This window comes from Muntiacus reevesi, chromosome 1 (genome assembly GCF_963930625.1).
Source record: "Muntiacus reevesi chromosome 1, mMunRee1.1, whole genome shotgun sequence".
Taxonomy (NCBI): domain Eukaryota; kingdom Metazoa; phylum Chordata; class Mammalia; order Artiodactyla; family Cervidae; genus Muntiacus; species Muntiacus reevesi.
In genome coordinates, this window is record NC_089249.1 from 118,067,176 (window position 1) to 118,086,506 (window position 19,331).

The following is a 19,331-nucleotide window of genomic DNA, read 5'->3' on the forward strand; positions in this document are numbered from 1 at the left end:
ACTAGTTTTAAATTTCACTCTAAACCAAGCCTTTTCTAAAACAATAGAGCCACAACAGACTTCTACCAGCACTGTGGTAACATGCTCCTAGCCAGTGACTCTTGATGACAGCAGTGGTAGTGAGTTGGGAACAGAAGGCAGGGGGAATGTCACGTCTCTTAACAAAACATATCCTTTTGCTCTTAAGAATGAACTTGTTAGCTTCATCTAATAAATTCAAACTTGTTTATATTGTTCTACCCTAAAGGTGCCCTAATTCAAGTCTGATTAATTTCTTCGAACTTTGGAAGAGACATAAACTATATTAAATTAGAGGCTTTATAAATAAAATCTTTTAAGAAAGTTTTACATATATATCTATTTACATGTTTTCACACACACACATACATACATATATATATATATATAAAAAATCAATGAACTACTTTATTTAACACATATCCATTCAGTCCTAAAAGACCACTCTGAAGTTGCTTTTATGAAAAATATACCAGAGCTTATTTATCTAAACGGGTTTCCTCTCCTTCAAATCAGCCACCTGGGAGTTCACGCTGCCACTGTCTGAATGTTTTTGGAACTATTCTTGGTGACAATTCCTTCAGTCACTTTGAATCACATGTGGAAAGGTCATATCTAAATTTTAAGGTACACATAAGCATTCACAAACTTGACTTATTCTCATCTTAATTACTATCTATTTTTGTCTTTCAAATATAATAAATCTATCTCCAAAAGACTTATTTTCCATTACCATTGAGGTTATTTGCAAAATATGACACAGCTTTTTAGGAGCTCTTGTAATTTTTATTTTTTTAGCAACAAGTGGATCACTAAAGTAAGAATACTGACATCTCTTGATATATGATTATTGTCACTGATTTGAATGTTTTAAGTCCTGAAAAGTCCTGAAAAGTTTAAAAAATACAAAAATAATATCCTAAAGTCCTATTCTAGTCTTAATGATAGACTGTAGCTTGCATAATATGTAAGTAAAATCTTTGACAAGACTTAAAAGTTATTAACCTAAAATGTTTTTTTATTTAAAAACAAAACAAAAACCAGTACTTACTGATGCTCTAGTTTCCGCGGCTTTTGCTTTTTTCAGTCTTGTTTTTGCAGCATCCAAATCCAGTCTCTTATTTTGTAATAGTTTCCTTTCTTTCTATAAATATAGGAAAGAAAATAAAGCCTAATGACATTAAAAATCCACTCAGAGCACACACATTTAAAGTACTATTCTCCCATTAAACAAACGAATCATCTGATGAACAACGATCTATGATTACAAAATTGGCCATGAAGTGACCTTTCAGGTGTCTGACTCCATTTTCTCACTATCTGCAATCTAAAAACGATAGAGACATTCTAGATATCTGGGAAAGATGGCAGGTGGTGGTAGAAACAAAGGAATATTAGTTTTAATATTCTGTGATTTTGCTCTTATTTGAGGAATATTTGGCAATATCTTCTTGGTTGTCATAATCTGGGGACCAATGTTACTGGCATCCACTGGGTAGAAGCCAGAGACGTGACGGCTACGTATCTTACAATGTAGTACAGTTCTTACAACAAAGAATTACTCGACCTAAAATGTTAGTAGTGCTCAGCTTGAGACACTGTTTCAGCCTGTTACAGATAATCTAGGAAGTGCCTAAAGTGAAGAAGGTAGAGGCCCTAGGACAAAGCTCCTTGCAACCCTGTTCTGTAGCACCAAAAGCAAATCTGCTACTCTGAAAACAGAATTTCATTTATTTAGAACGAATCATGAACAAATGTTAGTATGGTATCTTAGAATTCCTCAGGGGAATGTCAAGCTTCATAATACGCTAGTTTATAAGAATTTATGGTTTGCGTTGTTAGTTCTTAGATTCCATATATCAAATTTCATCCTGTTGACAATCTAATATCTTTCAATCATATTTCATCTTTGTGATTTTTCCTTTGTCTCAGGCCAAACACTTTTTATACACAGATTCACTGTAAACATACTGAGTTTCTATAATAAATACGAAAATTAAGTTTGAAGTAGTATTTACAATAAAAACCTTAGGAAAAAAACATCCACCTAAGACACCACTCTCCATCATTTAAAACACAACTTAAACTAAAAAAATAATAGACTAATAGATTAGGTTTGGGAAGTGATTTTTTTCCCCTTATATTTCAGCAATAAAACACACCTGTGCTAAAAGACGATAATAGACTTCTAGGGATACAAAAAGACAGCTTCCAGTCATTATGATTCTGGCTCCCAGTTTAAATGTATGGCTCTACCATGAACATAATTTGTGCCACATTTTAATAATCATTCCAGGAACTTCTATATAGATTTCAGTGCTGGTAATGAACAAAAATGGATGTAAAGACATCTCAATAACACTACAGTGACATAGAAGTGGAGTTTGTATCATTAATAATCCTCTATTTTGGTTAGTTTTGTATTCTGTTGGAATATACATCTTGCTAGATTATTTAGTTCTTCTGATTATTTAATTCTTCTAATCTGCTATATCTACAAAGTCATTAAGAGGGCAAATGCTCATTAAAAACTGCAAGTTTTTACCTATAAGTATACACCTAAATTGTTTTACTAAAAAAAATGAACATTTTCCAACTCACAGCAATTGTTTTGTAATCGCCTTCTATAAAGTTTCTTAACGGAGTGAGAAAATTTAAGGCTGATGTTTGAATCAGCTCTCTGTCTGCTGTCCCAATTCGTTTTTGTGTTTCTCCACATTTAATAAGGGCGTTACCTGCAATGGAGAAAAAGTTTTTTTTTTTAAACACTGTATGGTAATGTCAGAAAATCATGTTAAGATAAATCAGCTACCTGATCTGCCTTAAAGTTAGTTGTTACTTGTTTACTTAAGTAAAAACCAAATAAAATTAACTGCAGCTAAGACAGTTTTGGGCTTCCCAAGTGGTGCAGTGGTAGTGCATCCACCTGCCAGTACAGGAGGTGTAAGAGACGTGTGTTAAGAATCTGGGTCAGGAAGATCCACTGGAGTAGGAAATGGCAGCCTGCTCCACGACTCTTGCCTGGAAAATTCCACGGACAGAAGGAGTCTGGTGGGCTACAGTTCATGGGGGTCACAAAGAGTGAGACATGATTGAGTGACTGAACACACACACACATAAAAGGTAGTTTTATTTTGAAAGCAAATTTAAGATTATAAATATGTAAGTGAAAATGACAAAGATAAATTCTTTATCATATCATAGTTAACTGTACTAACTCTACCAATGGGACAAAAGAGGACAGATACACTTAAAAATATTTATGGTCACAGCTCAAATAGTACAGATATGCTTATACAAGTATAATTCTTAAAATATATTAATAAGTAGACCAGGTAAAAATTCTTTTGTTTCTATATTTATGTACTTATTTCAAGTGTCTATAAATAATAGTATACATTTGTATCTTAAGTTAAAAAAAAAAATCTGTTCAGCAGCACACACCACCTAGTATTTAAATAGGACAAATTCAGTGGAAAATAAAGAAAAAGAGAACCCCAAGGTTGAATTCTAACTGGAAGTAGGACCAATATACCTCTAATAAGCTTTAGTCCTGTGGATCTTATTTTTTTCCCCCCCTGTGGATCTTAATTCCTTTATGTTCAGATGACATTAGATCTAATTTGTAAGGAAGGTAATAATATAACATGTAGATAAGAGCTCAAATTCTGGATACAGATCTACATTTTAATTACTAGCTCTGTGTGATCATAGATGAATTATGTAACCTTTCTAAGACTCAGTTTCCTTGTCCTTACACAGAGATAACAGAATTTACAAGTAGGATTTAAGTGAGGATTTACTAAAATAATATTTATACAGTGCTTAGCCCAGTTCTTGGAGTATTCAATTGTTATCTATTATTAATTACCAATAAATAGATTCACAAAGCCCAATTCCAATAATCAGGGTACATTCAATGGAATTATTAGAGGTATAAACAGGTAAAGCAGGTTAAAAAGGAAAAAAATTTAGAAGGCTTTTGAATGTTTTTGCTCTACTATACCTTCAGCTTGGTGAAGGAAACAGCTGGGTCCTTCATGTACCGTTATGACCCCTGCATCTAACTGAGTTTGGCATAAGAAGGCAATTAACAAGCTATCAATATATACATAAAGTCTTCCTGAAATTTACAGTTAAAATTTACAAGTAAAACTACAGAAATTTAAAGCCTTTTCAGACTTCTGAAAGAATTATATTTTGAAGAACATAGTGTAAAAAAGTTTCAAAGTTGTACATCTATAAGCTAGTTAATGGATTACCATCATTCAGTACTCAGTACTCAGGTCCTTCTGACATAAGGACTACTAAAACTACGTTCATTTAGTCTCAGAATTTATGTGCTATTATAAATCAGGTGGCTTTCCCAGGAGGTGCTAGCGGTAAAGAACCTGCCTGCCAATGAAGGAGACGCAGGTTTGATTCATGAGTCAGGAAGATCCCCTGGAGGAGAGCTTGGCGGCCCACTCTGGTATTCTTGTCTGGAGAATTCTATGGACAGAGGAGTCTGGTGGGCTACAGTCCATAGGGTTGCACAGAGTCAGATATGACCGAAGCAACTTAGCACACATGCACACAAAAATCAGGACTATATATACTATATATGTAGAAAATCTCTTAATTTACCTATCATTTCACAATCCAAATAAAGACCAATTTCTCGGAGAAGTCTTAAGCACTCAGAGATAACCACTGTTAACATTTTTGTGGTATTGACATGACTTGTGTAATAAAAGCACTAGTTTAAACACTTAGTTTGTGCCATGCACATTATGGAAATAAGTCCTCAGGAAAGCTTTAAAAAGAAAAATCAGCTCAAGGAGACACAAACAGAAACTGCAATATATCACAAGAAGTACAACAAAGGAGTTGCAAGATTCAATGGGAATACCTATTTAGACCTAAAAAGATAATGTGAATTCTCAGAATATATGCTTAAATATATTAAATATTAAGTCATACTGTATATATTTGGTGGTTATGTTTATCACTTCATCTAAAATTTTAACACAAAATATTTGAAGTTAAAACTGATTCTACTAATACTAGATAAATGTTAATGATGTCTCTAAGTAAGTAAAGATCTAAAAGTAAAGATATCTCTTAGCAGACATTTGCCTTTCACTTACCATATGCTGTTCCAGGGCCAAACTCAGTCCCTGCATCAATCATATATTGTCCCAAAAGTTCTGGGTTGTTTATACGACTTGGAGCTTTTCTATCCAGTTTTTCATAAACAAATTCTTCTATCCTGGCATCTAGAAAAAAAGTTTAAATTACCAACAATTTCAAAAAGCTATTTGAAAGACTGTTGTTCCCCTACTAGCCATTTATCACTTTGTAAAATAAATAAGAAATTAGTATGCTTCCAAGTATGTATCTTAATATATAATTTTTCATTTGCATGTTAGAGTATTATATAACTCTAAGAAGCTTACATTTTAAAAATATGATAAAATATTTGGCACAAAAACATTTAAAAATGAAGTGCTTTTCCCTGGTAGCTCAGACAGTAAAGAATCTGCTTACCTGGGTTCAATTCCTAGGTCAGGAAGACTCCCTGGAGAAGAAAATGGCAACCTACGCCTGGACAATCCCATGGACAGAGGAGCCTGGCGGGCCATAATCCACGGGGTTGCAGACAGTGAAACACGACTAAGTGACTAACACTTTCATTTTTCAAGACTACTATAAATATTTTATGGGATTTTAAGTTTCAGAAAGCGTTGGTATTCACTTAATATCTAGTGAAGCGGCCTTAGACCCAATCATAGTGTCTAACTTTTAATTTTTGAATATGTGTTTACAATTTTAAAATCAGGGATTTCTAGCTATAAAAATATGGATATAAGGTACCTAGAGAAATTGAAGAGTTGTATACTTCTGTCACTGTTACTGTGCTTTAGTTTGCTTATATGCTCAATCTCCCTCTTAGAGGTTAAATATTGGGAGTTTAAGGAGTGGAATAGTCCAGACTTGGAACAGTCTATAGAGATCAGCAATACGATTTCTTAGCTTAATTTTATTTAATTATGTTTAAAGTATACAAATATCTGAGCATGTATTCATTCAAAAGATTTTATCATTAAAAAGAAGTTTAAAACACGAAAGGTTAACAGCAGTAATAGGAGTTAGCATAAATGAAAAGGAAAAAAAATCATTAAAATCTGAGTAAACACTTGGTTAACATATTTAAGAAATTCACATTTACATTGCTTCCAACAGTGAGATATTTCAGAGATAAATAAGAAAAAAGTAAAAGTTTCCAGAAAAAAAATGCTTAAATATAAATTAAAATTATGATCCAAAAAGAAGTTAAATAGTTTCCTTCTAAGCACCTCACGTATTTCCTCCACAAGCTTCACACAGTGCACTGAAAATTTCAAAAGTAAGTTGAACCAATAACAGAAACACTTCAGAAGTTGGCAAAAGTGTTCATTTTAATACACAAAATATGCTGTTGGAACAATACTTGGATTTTTGGTAGACTCTGGTGCAGCATCAGAAGAGTTTTTAAGTAAGAATTTACAAACCTTTAAATTAGTTAAAACCAAAAAGAGTCAGTTGAAAACAAAACCCCTTGGAAAATGTTAGCTAAATCTCAGAATTTCATTTTCTGACTGTGAGAGTGATTCATATCTTTGCCACCTGTCTACCCACTTGGTCAAAAGTTTAAAGCTGAATCCCATGTTGATTTCATTCAATTAAAAAAAAAAACGGGTGTATTTTAAATAAATATTTCATTTAGGGTATCAAAAAGTCATAATAAAATCTTAACAAGAAATGCAGGCAATTCCACTATAATGCAATGTACACTTCTGAAAAATTCTAGGTTCTGGAAAATCATACACTAAAAATAACAGGGCTTACAGAAAAAGATTCGGTCTAACCACTTAAAATCTGTGTAACTTTATAATGAGAGCACAAAATAAAACACAAAAACAACTGTTACTAAACACTGAAATAAAATTATGTGAGTTACGGTAGTTCTTTCTACATGGTTGGAAATGTCCAACAATGTTGGTGACATTATTTGCCAACCACAAAAACATGCTGTAGGATAGACTATATGCTGGAGGAACTATGGCTAGACCAAAAACAAGAGGAAAAATGTCCACTGCTTTTTTTTTTTTAGGTGCCATGGTATATTTTTAAGTAGCCTTAAATGAGGAAGAAATAATGCACAGTGTCTAAAGACACTCAAACAGTAAAAGGACTATTTTAAAGTCACCATAATTTAACTAAAATGGTACAGCATTATTAATATTTTGTATAGTGCTTGAGCTTCCCCAGTGGCTCAGCATTATAGAATCCACCTGCAATGCAGGAGATGTGGGTTCCTTCCCTGGGTCTGGAAGATGTCCCGGAGAGGGAGATGGCAACCCACTCCAGTATACTTGCAGGGAAATTCCATGGACAGAGGAGCCTGGTGGGCAGTCCATGGGGGTGCAAAGGGTCTGGGCAATATGGTGCTTGAGGTTTATATAACAGCAACAAAGTTTAAAGCTTGGAGGTAGTATCCGAAAGAAAGGCTATGGCATTTCACAAAACGGTCACAATAACACTGGGGAAAGGGGGAAGGAAAGCAGGAACTGTTATTGTTGATTCTGTCCTTTAGTTTTTATCTGTAAAGCTCCCTGTCAATACACCTGGTTCTAGTTCAAGTTCTACTTTTAATTAGTTATGCTACACTGAACAAAATGCTAACTTGTGAGTTTCAATTAAAACAATCATTGTGCATCTTAAATGCCAGGTTATTGAGTTAGGTGATCTGAAAAGCCTTATGGAGTTGTCTGAAAGTCTAATGGGGTAATTTGTGTAAAAACGTAAAACTTAAACATAAATAGTTGGTAACTGCTTAAGTTTCTATGTAATTTTCCTTTAATTATATAGGGGCATTTTTTTCTTAATCATATAGGGGCAGTTCTCCCCTGGATGAGGAAGGAAGATTATCTCCACAAGCTTTCATAACTCTTAAAATTCAAAGCTGCTGCCTGAAATTTCAAGAGGATTCTACAAAGGCCTTAAAAACGTTATCTGTCAATTTGTTAGAGGATACCCAATGAAGTGTTTATCACCCTCTTTACCAAAAACACACATACAAAATAACATAGACCTCAAAGCCATAACTGGAAAATGTTTTCCAACAGCCATTAAAACTTAAAAAAAAATTTAAAAAAACCTTTAACACTATATTTTAATAAGATTAGTCAATAATATAGACAAAAGGTAAAAAGTTTCTTACTTGGATTTGGCTGTAATAACACTTCAGTTTGTTTCATTATTTTTTCTGTCCATATTTTGGTACATTCAGCTTTGCTAAGGAGGTTCTCTAAGTGAGCATCCAATTCTGTCTTCTCTGCCTGGCCAAGTTTTTCTTCTGTGAACTGTTATTGATTGTATAATAAAAAAAAAATTAAATATACCCCAAATACATTTTAGGAATCTATATCAGTAATTAAAAAGAAAACTCAAATCCAAACAATCCTGGACATACAAATAATTGTTCTTAAACTGTTGCATATGAAGGCTACTTTTTGCCCCTCTGGTAATATACCCATACCTCTTAGGATATGATAATGCTAAGGCACTTAGGATAATTGTATCCCACAGTTAATACGGATCCTCAGTTCTGCTAAAATGTATGGTGTGAATGATAGAAAATTTGGCATACTATTTTATATATAAAGTATATAAATATTTCTTACATATAAAGGTAGGATACCAATCGTAACGAGTAAACATTTTTGAGCCAGCTGGATCCGAATTCAAATCCTGGCTGTACTGCTAACTATGTGACCTAAGCAAGCTTTTGAATATTTTTTTCCTTGGGTATCTTTCATCATAAAAGAGACACAATACATATCTTAAAGTACTTTAAGAATTTAAGTAAGGGTATGTATGTACATCACTTTGTTCAGTGCCTGGTAATTATTATTCTGAATTTAAAAAGAGCTATTATGTTTAATGTGGCTTTGTATCATCGGCATTTTAACCACATCCAGTTAGACAGGTTTCTATGGGATGTTCTGGGAAATTATCACTCAAGTTGTTTCTTCAAGATATGTTCCAGCAATTGATTTATGGACTAACGTTTCGAACATCCTGCATTGCAGGTGGATTTTTTACCAACTGAGCTATCATGGAAACCCAATTCATACTACAGAGGCATCTTTTTAAAGATCATAAAATGTAGCTAAAGAGACTCAATGTATCAATTTTTATTATCTTCAGTATATTTGTTTCTGAGGAAAGGCAGCACTGCCCATAGAATAACAAAGAGGTAAAAAGTATTTCTGTGTAGATTTTATGGAGACTTCCGGACACTTTAATTAAATACTAGAAGCAATGACCCAGGTTGTTTATCATGAATCATTTTTCTCTAGAATATGTGGTTTCCCATTAAAACATAAGCAAATCACTATCGCTAACTCTATACTCATTAGTCATGACTCGTCTCTGGTGGCTCAGACAGTAAAGAATGTGCCTGCAATGCGGGAGGTCTGGGTTGGATCCCTGGGTTGGGAAGATCCCCTGGAGAAGGGCGAGGCAACCCACTCCAGTATTCTTGCCTGGAGAATCCCCATGGACAGAGAAGCCTGGCGGGCTGCAGCCCATGGGGTTGCAGAGTTGGACATGACTGAGCGACGAAGCACACAGCACACATTTCTGTATAACAAAATTTAATGTTCACTTTTTTTCCCTATCATTTCTTAAAATATCTTCTGTAGTTCCATTTTTCTGAATTTTATTACCTGTTTCTTTCAGCATCCTTCTTGGTCTAATACTGATTTCAACTGATTATCAGTCAGCACTTTTAGCTCAAAGGTCCTGTAGAATGTTATTCTTAGACATCTGTTACACTCCCACTAAAGGTCTTATTCAAGGCCTAGAAATAGCTGCAATAGTTTTTGTAAAACTTTAGGTCTTTTAAAGACTTGCCTGTAGCCAACCCCTGGGTGGAACTGAGAATAGCAGGGCAGACAGTAATTCCACAGCAATTGCGTAGGCTCTTACAGTTGCAGTGCACTGTAACTGAGGATGGGAGAGGCACTGGGAAAAAATCAAAACCCTGACCCCAAGGGCAGCTAGGTAATGACGCAATCTAATTCTTAAGAGAGATGCTGGTGTTCTTTATAGATCCCTGAACATTCCAAGAAACAGACTTGCCAAAGGTATACATTAACATTTTACATATTAGAAATCTACCTCCCATGGTTAATTAGATTATTTCACAGATGAAGCAACCAATAGGACAGAAAGGAATACAGCCAAGTGAACATCATTTATAAAGGATGATCTATCAGTAGAAAAAAATTCTCCACTTAGCTCCTTAGTAAGCAGGTATATCTAATATTGTATTTGTTCATTCCTTTCATTCTCTTAACAAATATTTATTAAACACCCAGGTATATGCTAGGTATTATTCTAAGCACATGGGTTTCAACAGCTAGAAAACAGACAAGCTTTGTCTCTAAGGAAACTTAAATATTGACAGAGAAGACAGACAACTAACAAGTACATACATAATTTTACAATAAGGATACAAAGATAAAAAGATGGTGGACAGAGGACCAACACAGGTGTTCCTATTGTTTCTTGATCCAGTGACAGTGAATTTATGGAACCCTTAAGTATGAGTGAGACAGTTTGATTATAGGAAGCCTGTTTAGAAAACAGTAGTTCTATGGGAAGGATCATGTATTTAAGTACCAATAATAAATTCTGACGTTTACTTGCTTTTTTCTGAGAGCAAAAAACAGTCAGTTGCTCTGCATTTTGAATCAAGTACTCCAAAAAAAAAAAAAAATCTTGTTACAAAGGTAAGAATCATAAATTAAGTGAAGAAATTGAGAATGGTTTAAAATTTTGCCCTAAAATGTCAGAGTTGGAATTTAATCTCATATCTGTTTGAATCATAGTCTTATTATACTATGAGCCACCCTCTCAGTAAAATACTTGATTTCAAGCAATTGATATTTTCTATCACCATTACCTAAACATATCCTGTGATTCCTTATTTGCTCATAGCACTTTGATGAGCTGTATCCTAAAGCTTACCTCTCCTTCCTACATAATATTCAATCACCATCAAATTAAGGATTAGTTTAACTCTAGCTAAAATAAAATAAGGGGGAGGAAAAGGGACATAAGAGCATTGCTAATGCTATCACATATTTAAGTTGCAATTACAAAAATTTAAATTTTATTATTTAAACGTACAACTGTAAGACATATTTCCCTTAATTTTTATCATTGTGGGGACTTAAGGGTTTTTTTTTTGCATTGTTAATCACAAGGTATGACATTACAATAACAAAACAGTACAATATTTAGTACATAAAATTTCCTCTAAAACATTTTAAAGAATACATTAAACTACAGAAAATGATGAGTTACATCAACTAAATTAAGGAGAATTATTAATCCAAGATATTTATGGAGGATACATATTTTTTTTCTACTGTATGTGAGACATTATTTAGCATATATATATTTAGATATACATATAACGTGGCTCTTGCCCTGAAGGATTTTGATTTTGTTGTTGCTGTTGTACAGTTGCCAAGTCATGCTAGAATCTTTGCAACCCTATGGACTATAGCACACTGGGCTTCCCTATCCTTCACTATCTCCCAGAGTTTGGTCAGATTCATGTCCATTGAATCAGTGATGCTATTTAACCATCTCACCCTCTGTTGCCCTCTTTTGCCTTCAATCTTTCCCAACATCAGGGTCTTTTCCAATGAGTCGGCTCTTCTCATCAGGTGGCCAAATTATTGGAGCTCCAGCATTAAAATTATGATGGTATCTTTATCAGAAGGACAATACTTTTTTTTTTTAAGAAAGATTCCTTTCCTAATTGTCAAAAAATTAAAATTTTACCCTAATATTTTCAGTTTTCAAAATCCCTATGTCCAAAATCATTACTGACTTTGTAGTCAATTAGTGATGACAGTTGTTCATTGTAAACCACATTTGATTTCAAGTACGTATTAATATTTTAATGAGTGTATAGCAGTACCATTTAATAATCAAAATCTTCTGTGAAAAACAAGCTACAGTGAAAGTCAGAAAGCAAAAAAATCATAGGAATTCAAACATTATGTTCTCTAAAATGTAATATAATGTAGTATTCTTTCATATTTCAGTAGTAACAGTAAAACGACTGGAGAAAGTTCAACCCCCTCTTTTTATACATTTTCTCTAAATGCTGCTTTAAGAAAAGGATTGTCTGTGAGTCAGCCACATTATGCCAAGAACTGTAATCCTCCCTTACTAGCAGACACATGGCCTACAGCATGAAATAAGGAGCCTGGAGTCTATGCTCCGATTTACTAGACAGAAAAAAGGACAAGTAAAAATGCTGTGTGATCAAAGGCATCTACTAACAAACTCTAACCATCAATTCTCTGGGTAAAGTAATAGTTTAAAAGACATCTAAACTTCTTGGAGGCAAATGTATAACACAAACTCTGAATGTATTAGTGAACTCTAAACTAGATTCTTCTCAATTGGTTCTTAATTTTGGCTGCTCCTTGGAATCAAGGGAGCTCTCAAGAACACTGATGCCAAATCAAGTCCCAAGGATTCTAATTTAACTGGACTGAGGAGCAGCCTGTCAAGATTCCTCAGGTAATTTTAAGTGTAGCTGAGATCGAGAACTACTGTTTTAAGCTCAGACATAACTATTTTGTATCAGGTTAATAAACCATCTTCTATCTAGTTGTTTACTAAATTAGTGAAAATAACATCAAAGCATGTGAACACAGTTTTGGGTAACGCTAAACACGCAGAGTTTTTACAGAATGAGAAAATGTATGGCCTTTGAATGCACTGTGTTTATTAGAATTTCAGAGACATGGTAAAGTTACTGCAATTAAATTCTATAAAAGAAATGTAACTCATATATATGGAATTCAGAAAGATGGTAACGATGACCCTATATATGAGGCAGCAAAAGAGACACAGATGTAAAGAACAGACTTTGGACTCTGCGGGAGAAGGCGAGGGTGGGATGATTTGAGAGAATAGCATTGAAACATGTATATTACCATATGTGAAACAGATCACCAGTCCAGGTTCAATGCATGAGACAGGGTGCTCAGGGCTGGAGCACTGGGATGACCCAGAGGGATGGGATGGGGAGGGAGGTGTGAGGGGAGTTCAGGATGGGGAACTCATGTACACCCATGGCTGATTCATGTCAATGTATGGCAAAAACCACTACAATATTGTAAGGTAATTAGCCTCCAATTAAAATAAATTAATTAAAAAAAAGAGAACTAGAATTTCAGAATTAATTCATTAAAAAAAAGAAATGGAATGAGAGAGAGTGGAATTTCTTTCAAATAGGATTTGACAGGGGCTGGTGGAGGCCAGCATCAGAATTTATCTTCTCCAGCTTAGATACACTATTGTGCTTGCTAAATTAGATGGAAGATAAAGGTTAGAGTTACAACTAGTTTAGAGACTTTTTCCTCATCAGAAAACAGCTGGTGTTCATGAATTTTATAGTGCAACTTTAGCATAGAAAATGAACTCCCTTCCTTTAATAATTTAGTATGAAAATATTATACAGATATAGACAATATATATCATTTAAGGGTGGTGAGCAAAGTTTTTCACTTCAGTATCAATTCTGAATTAAAAATGTACCCACTTGAAAGATTTATCAAATGAAGAATAATAATTTACAAAATGGAAATTTACTACAAAGAATAATTATGACAAACTGAGAGCACATTATGAAGTCCTTGAGGGCACTAACTGGGGTGTCATTCATCTTTGTATTCTTCAATATCAAGTACTAAGGAGGTACTCAATAAATATAGGTTCAATTAATGAGTTTAATATTTTAGATTAGCATTAAATCAACCTCAAGGTCAGCATATATAATGTTAGAAAAATACTAATGAAAACAATTATTTAACATGTTAAATGATTCAAAGAGTAAACTCTGCATATAGCTACCATTTGCTTGGCTAAAATGACATAAAAATTAAAACAAAAACAAACAAAAATCATGCTGGATACTGTGAGAGGGGAATAAGATGGAGAGTTGATTCCTTAGGTCATATGATCTTATTAATGACATGAAAGCCATAGAGTAACAAAATTTTAGACCTCTCAGAGACCCTACATAATAATTCATTAGAAGAAAAATGCCACATGATCACACAAAATTTAAGAATGACACAGGAATTGCCACAGAATTCATGTCAAGTTCTTCCGGTCTCACATGGACCTGAAGTTGTATTCTGAGGGAAGGAGAGGTTACAGAAAGGGAGTGGAGGGCATTCAAGATGAATTTAACTGTGTGAACAAAAATCTCGAGTTAGAAAAGTACAAGATATTTTTGAAATTAAAAAATAATTTGATGGAAATACAGTGTTTTACATGAGGAGAGAAAAGACAAGGCTGAAAGGAAGTATTTAATTCTCAATTAAGGAATCTGGACTGAAAAGATAGAATTTTAATGGCTTTCAAGACACTTTACCAATTTATCAAGGATAAATTACCTGATCCTTTTGTATTCTACTGAAGGCATTACGAACAACAAAAACACCCAAATGGACTGTTAGGGAATGATATACTCCTATTCATTTATACATTTACCTTACTTTTTAAAGTACTGATGTATAAAAACATATTTTAAAAGAGTGAGAGTTGAATGATGAGACTCATTTATATACTTAAATAGTCTGATTTTATGTTTTAAAATAGGGGACATGTTTAATTTTTAAGTTAGAATTTGTAAGTAAAATGAAAGAATATGGCAGTTGTTTAACCAGAGAATGGCCTATTCCTTAAGGTGTAGTTTGATTTAAATAGAATTATTTAGAAATATCAAAGCTAAATTCCATCCTGACTGTTCTTTTTGCTTATACTGAGTAACTGGCCTAGCTCTTACACTATTCTTAGCATTAAACCTGGCACTTTTGACACACACACTGATGTCAACTCAATTTAGAGTAGGAACTCAGTTACTGGCTAAATACCAAAATGAGAAAGCAGTGTTTTGTTGAAAACTACACACAGCACTCCAAATTGCACATTACATTTTGGAACCATCTTTATTTCCTTACATATTTTAAAAAATTGCACAAAACGTCAAACATGGAAGTATAATAGTATAATAACATCTCATGAACCCATAACCCAGTATGAACCGTTTGCCAATGTTGTTTCAACTACCCACCCTTCCTTCTTCTGAAACATTTTAAAGTAATTCTCAGACATGATAGTTTACAAATATTTTAAAACGTACCTCTAACAGACAGACTTAAAAAGACGTATCAAAGGAGCCTGCTCCTCCTGAAATTTTTCCCTTAGTAAATGGCTCAAGCCAAAACCTCAGAGTCATCCTTGACTCATCTTTCTCTCATACTCCAGAGTCAATATACTGTGCAACACTGCTTAGGTTTTGAACTTCCCCTGCTATCATTCTTATGTAAGTCCTATCACCTTTTGCCTGTCTTATGGCCACAGCTCCTTAACTAGTCTCCCTAATATCCCTGCAACCTCAGATTCTACACTTGCTACCTCTGCCTGAAATGGTTTTACTCCAAAAAAGTTGGTATCTGTCACTTTTTGCATTTGAACCTATTAGAAAGGCTTGCCCTTACCATCATGGCAACAACCACTACTCTTGCCCTTAACCCATACCTTTTGGCCTTTTTCTACATCACCGCCTGATGTATTTGCTAGTTTGTTTTTTCCTGTTAGGAGCGCAGACATTATGTTGATTATGAAACACTAGTGTCCAAAATAGTAGTGACACACAGGCCTGCAGTAAGCACTTAAGTATTTAAGACTGAAAATTATTTGATAACTAACAGATTAGAATTTTAAAACTTCTTCCTAGAAAATTTAAAATGAGTTAACTGAAACTTATTTGGAAAGTACATATTGAGAGTTTTGCCAGATTTTTAAAATCAAGTCTATCAATTATTTAAATCAATTTGTAATATATATGTCCTATTTAAGAAGTTCGGATTATGTACCTGAAAACATATCTAGAAATACGTATGTATGTACGTATTTATGGCTGCTGGGGCCTGTGGGATCTTAGCTCCCTGACCAGGGATCTAACCTGTGCCCCCTGCAATGGAAGCATGTAGTCTTAGCCACTGGACTGCCAGGGAAGTCCCTCCAGCTGTACTGAAAAGAGTGGCATTACCTAGTGCCAAATCTGCATTCAGCACCTAGAATCACAGGGAATCAGCATTAAAACAACACCAAAAGCTCACAATATTGGCAGCCATTACCCTGCTCTAGCTCTACCATTCTTTGCCAAAAATGGTGCAATGTAAGATCAACTATACCAATAAAACTGGAGTAAAGGGGACAAGGAAAGTAATAACGCAATACACACGATTTACATTTCAACTTGGCATATTACATAAGAAAACTATCTTTGTTTTTTCTTTACAAAAGAGAATTTTGTTGCTACTGTGGCTGTCATTAACTTAAAACACCAGACTGTTTACAACCCGTGTTGTGGTGAAATTTACATCTGCTCGTAGATTTAACTTAGTTGGCATAATGTGGGTGATGACTAGAAAACTGTCCAAGTTCCCTAGTACCGACAACTTCCTTTATTTCTGAATACCACGAGACAGTCAACTTTTCCCCTTAAAGTGTTACTTGAAAAATGTCCCTGTGACTATAAGCACAACATGAATCTTCTTCTCGCTCACTGTCCTACGGTCAGCGCTTCCCATTTCTAAAGTGAGAGGAAACCCCCCAAGCTCTGGGGCTTTGGCAAAGTCTGGACGCCAACTGGCGATCTCCATTTCTGCCACGGACAGCCAAGACCGGGAACCTTCCTCAGAGGGTGAGAGGACGGCAGGGAACTGCGTTGGCAGCTCCCTGGGTTGAGGGGCAGGAAAAGGAAACTTCCTTCTTGAACTCGGCGAGGAGAGGAGACGAAATGAAAAGGTGGGGGTGGTGCAGGAATGGTCTCGACTACCCCGCGGACTCGCAAAGCCTCCGTCAGCCCGGGGAGGGAGGGCACACGAGCGGCGACGCCGGGGGCCAGAAAGGCCGGCGGTGCCGTGCCTCGGCCCGAAGCCGAACTCAAGGTGTCCTCCAGAGAAGGGAGGAAGCTCCGGGCCCTGTCCCCACTCCGCCTCGCTTCCCCGGGAGCGGCGGTTGGGCAAGAAGAGGAGGGAAAACCGCCGCCAGGCCCAGAGGGACACAAGGCCGCGCCCATCACCCGGGCCTCCGGCCGCGGCAGGCCAGCCGGGCGGTCGGCGAAGCCGGGTGCAGAGGGCGCGGCTGTCTCGGGCGACCCCTCCCTGTCCCTTCCGGGCGTCGCCACCCCTTCTTCCCGCCGCGGTACCTGCACTGCACGACTGAGGAAGGTGCCCGCGTCGGCCGCCAGCTTCTTCACGTTGAAGTCCATGATGTTCATCCTGGGCGTCAGCCGGGCAGAGCAACCGGCTGACCTAGCGGGGAGACGGAGGCGCCGCGGCCGGGCTGGGGCGCCGGGCGAGAGTGGCGGGGGCAGACGTGGTAGGTGGAGGGAGGCGGCGCCAGCCCCGCCGCCGCAGCTGTCGTTTCCGTGAAGGGGGAGAGAGAGGGTGGGGCGAGGGGGAGAAAACAACCGCCTCGAAGCCGGCCGCGCGTCCAGGCGGCAGCGGCCGAGACCCAGGGCCTGTGCCGCCTGGAGTGATGCCGCTAACGTCGGCGGGCTTCGCGGTGGGCTCGCAAGACACAGAGCAGGGCCCGGGCCTTGCCGGGCCGGGTCCCCAACGGAGGAAGCGAGAGCGGGGCTCGGGGCGGGGCCTTTATAGAGGTTATCGCGGGAACAGCGACCCCTTCAGGAGCGCCGCGGCTGAGCGGCTGAACGCGCCCGGAGCTCCGCCAGTTCCGCTGGGGGGAGGGTTGCGCTCGTTGCTAGGGGCGCGCCTCCGGGCGGCTGTGGCGCTCGGTGTTTGTACTTAAGCCCCTGGGAACCGCGAGCAGAGAGAACCCAAGCTCCCCGTTTTAAGTGTAAATATGGAAATTGTGGCATAGAATTACAGTATGTGAAATTAGAACCAACAGTTCCCTGTCATCTTGAAGCACCCGCGCCCTCCTGGTTCCCTGACGCCTGGATGGCACGCGGCGAACGTTTGCAGAATAGAGTTGAAGTTAAATGTTCCCACCGAACTTGTTTTTCATTTATTCGGCATTATCGACTATCCATCTTGTACCAGAACTGAATCCTGTGCTGCAGACACCGTGCTGAACAGGATTGTCCCTGCCCTCAGGAAGCTCTCAGTTCGGTTATTCGACGACTTTCAGGGACAGCTCCCATCCCCGGGGCCGGTTCTGTTTCTATGTGCTTCCGCAAGGGCTTTGTGCCTGAGTGACCGTGGACACGCTGGGCTACACAATCAACACTGGGTGCCTACTTGGTGCAGAATACGGCCCCCGAGACACCAAGTGCGGGATGGAGGACGCAAAGAAGTATAAAGAGGGTGAGTGAGAGAATAATGCTGAACGATTTAGCGAGGCGAATGTTAATAACTAATGAGAATATGATGTGAATTTTAATAACTAATGGGAATATGATGTGAAATCTGTTCAAAACCCTGCAATTCCAAGTATCTTCTAAAAAAGCTTTAAGGATACAGCCTATGCTTGAACTGATTGAAACAGGTGCAAGAACGGAGGCAGAGACGTTATTATTGAAAAGAAAAGTCCATTTTTGTGTGTGTGTCGTAGTGTCCTTGTGTTACATTAGAGCTGGAAAAATGCAGGCCCAGCAGGCAATGAAATGAGTTCACATTCATGTTTAGTGTTTTACTGAAAGAGCAGTCACGGCAGTAGTGGCTGTGTTAAAGGCACAAAGATTCGTTCCGAAGTATTACAAGGAAGAGTAGATAACATACAAATAGTTGTATTCTTTGTGGTGATAACAGAAACAGCCACTTCTTTCTAAGGTAACTACAAAAGAATGAATCTACCCCATCTCTCTTTCTTCTCAACTTATCTTGCCAAAAATATGGGAAAGGAAATATATAATCAGGAACTTTTTATTTATTGTCCAATTTAGACTTTTACATGGAAAACACTGTATCTCTTTGCAGATGTCTGTCTTCCCAGTAAGTATGTTTTGTCATATTCTCTGTCCATTTCTACAGAGTGATCTCAACACCGCCTGCCTTCACCATGAGAGGAAAAAACTCTGAATCCTCTTCCTCAAACTTGTAGATATGCTGACTTGAAAAAAACCTTCATTTGTTCCTGTTGAGCCCACTATAATACTGTTTCTCTCATTTCACTGGTAAATTCATTAAGACTAGTGTGTTGTTTTTATT

General features: G+C 37.0%; 1 protein-coding gene across 1 annotated transcript in view; it reads right to left on the reverse strand.

The window, feature by feature from the left end:
* Positions 1-17,621, reverse strand: part of SH3GLB1 (SH3 domain containing GRB2 like, endophilin B1) — a 38,441-nt gene extending 20,820 nt beyond the window's left edge. Inside the window, exons 1-5 of the mRNA XM_065909764.1 lie at positions 17,366-17,621; positions 8,264-8,405; positions 5,148-5,276; positions 2,620-2,753; positions 1,070-1,162 (exon numbers count right to left, since the gene is read on the reverse strand). Coding sequence (XP_065765836.1) covers positions 1,070-1,162; positions 2,620-2,753; positions 5,148-5,276; positions 8,264-8,405; positions 17,366-17,437 — 570 coding nt within the window. The 5' untranslated portion in view covers positions 17,438-17,621. The remainder of the gene's footprint in view (positions 1-1,069; positions 1,163-2,619; positions 2,754-5,147; positions 5,277-8,263; positions 8,406-17,365) is intronic.
* Between the last annotated feature and the right edge of the window lie 1,710 nt (positions 17,622-19,331).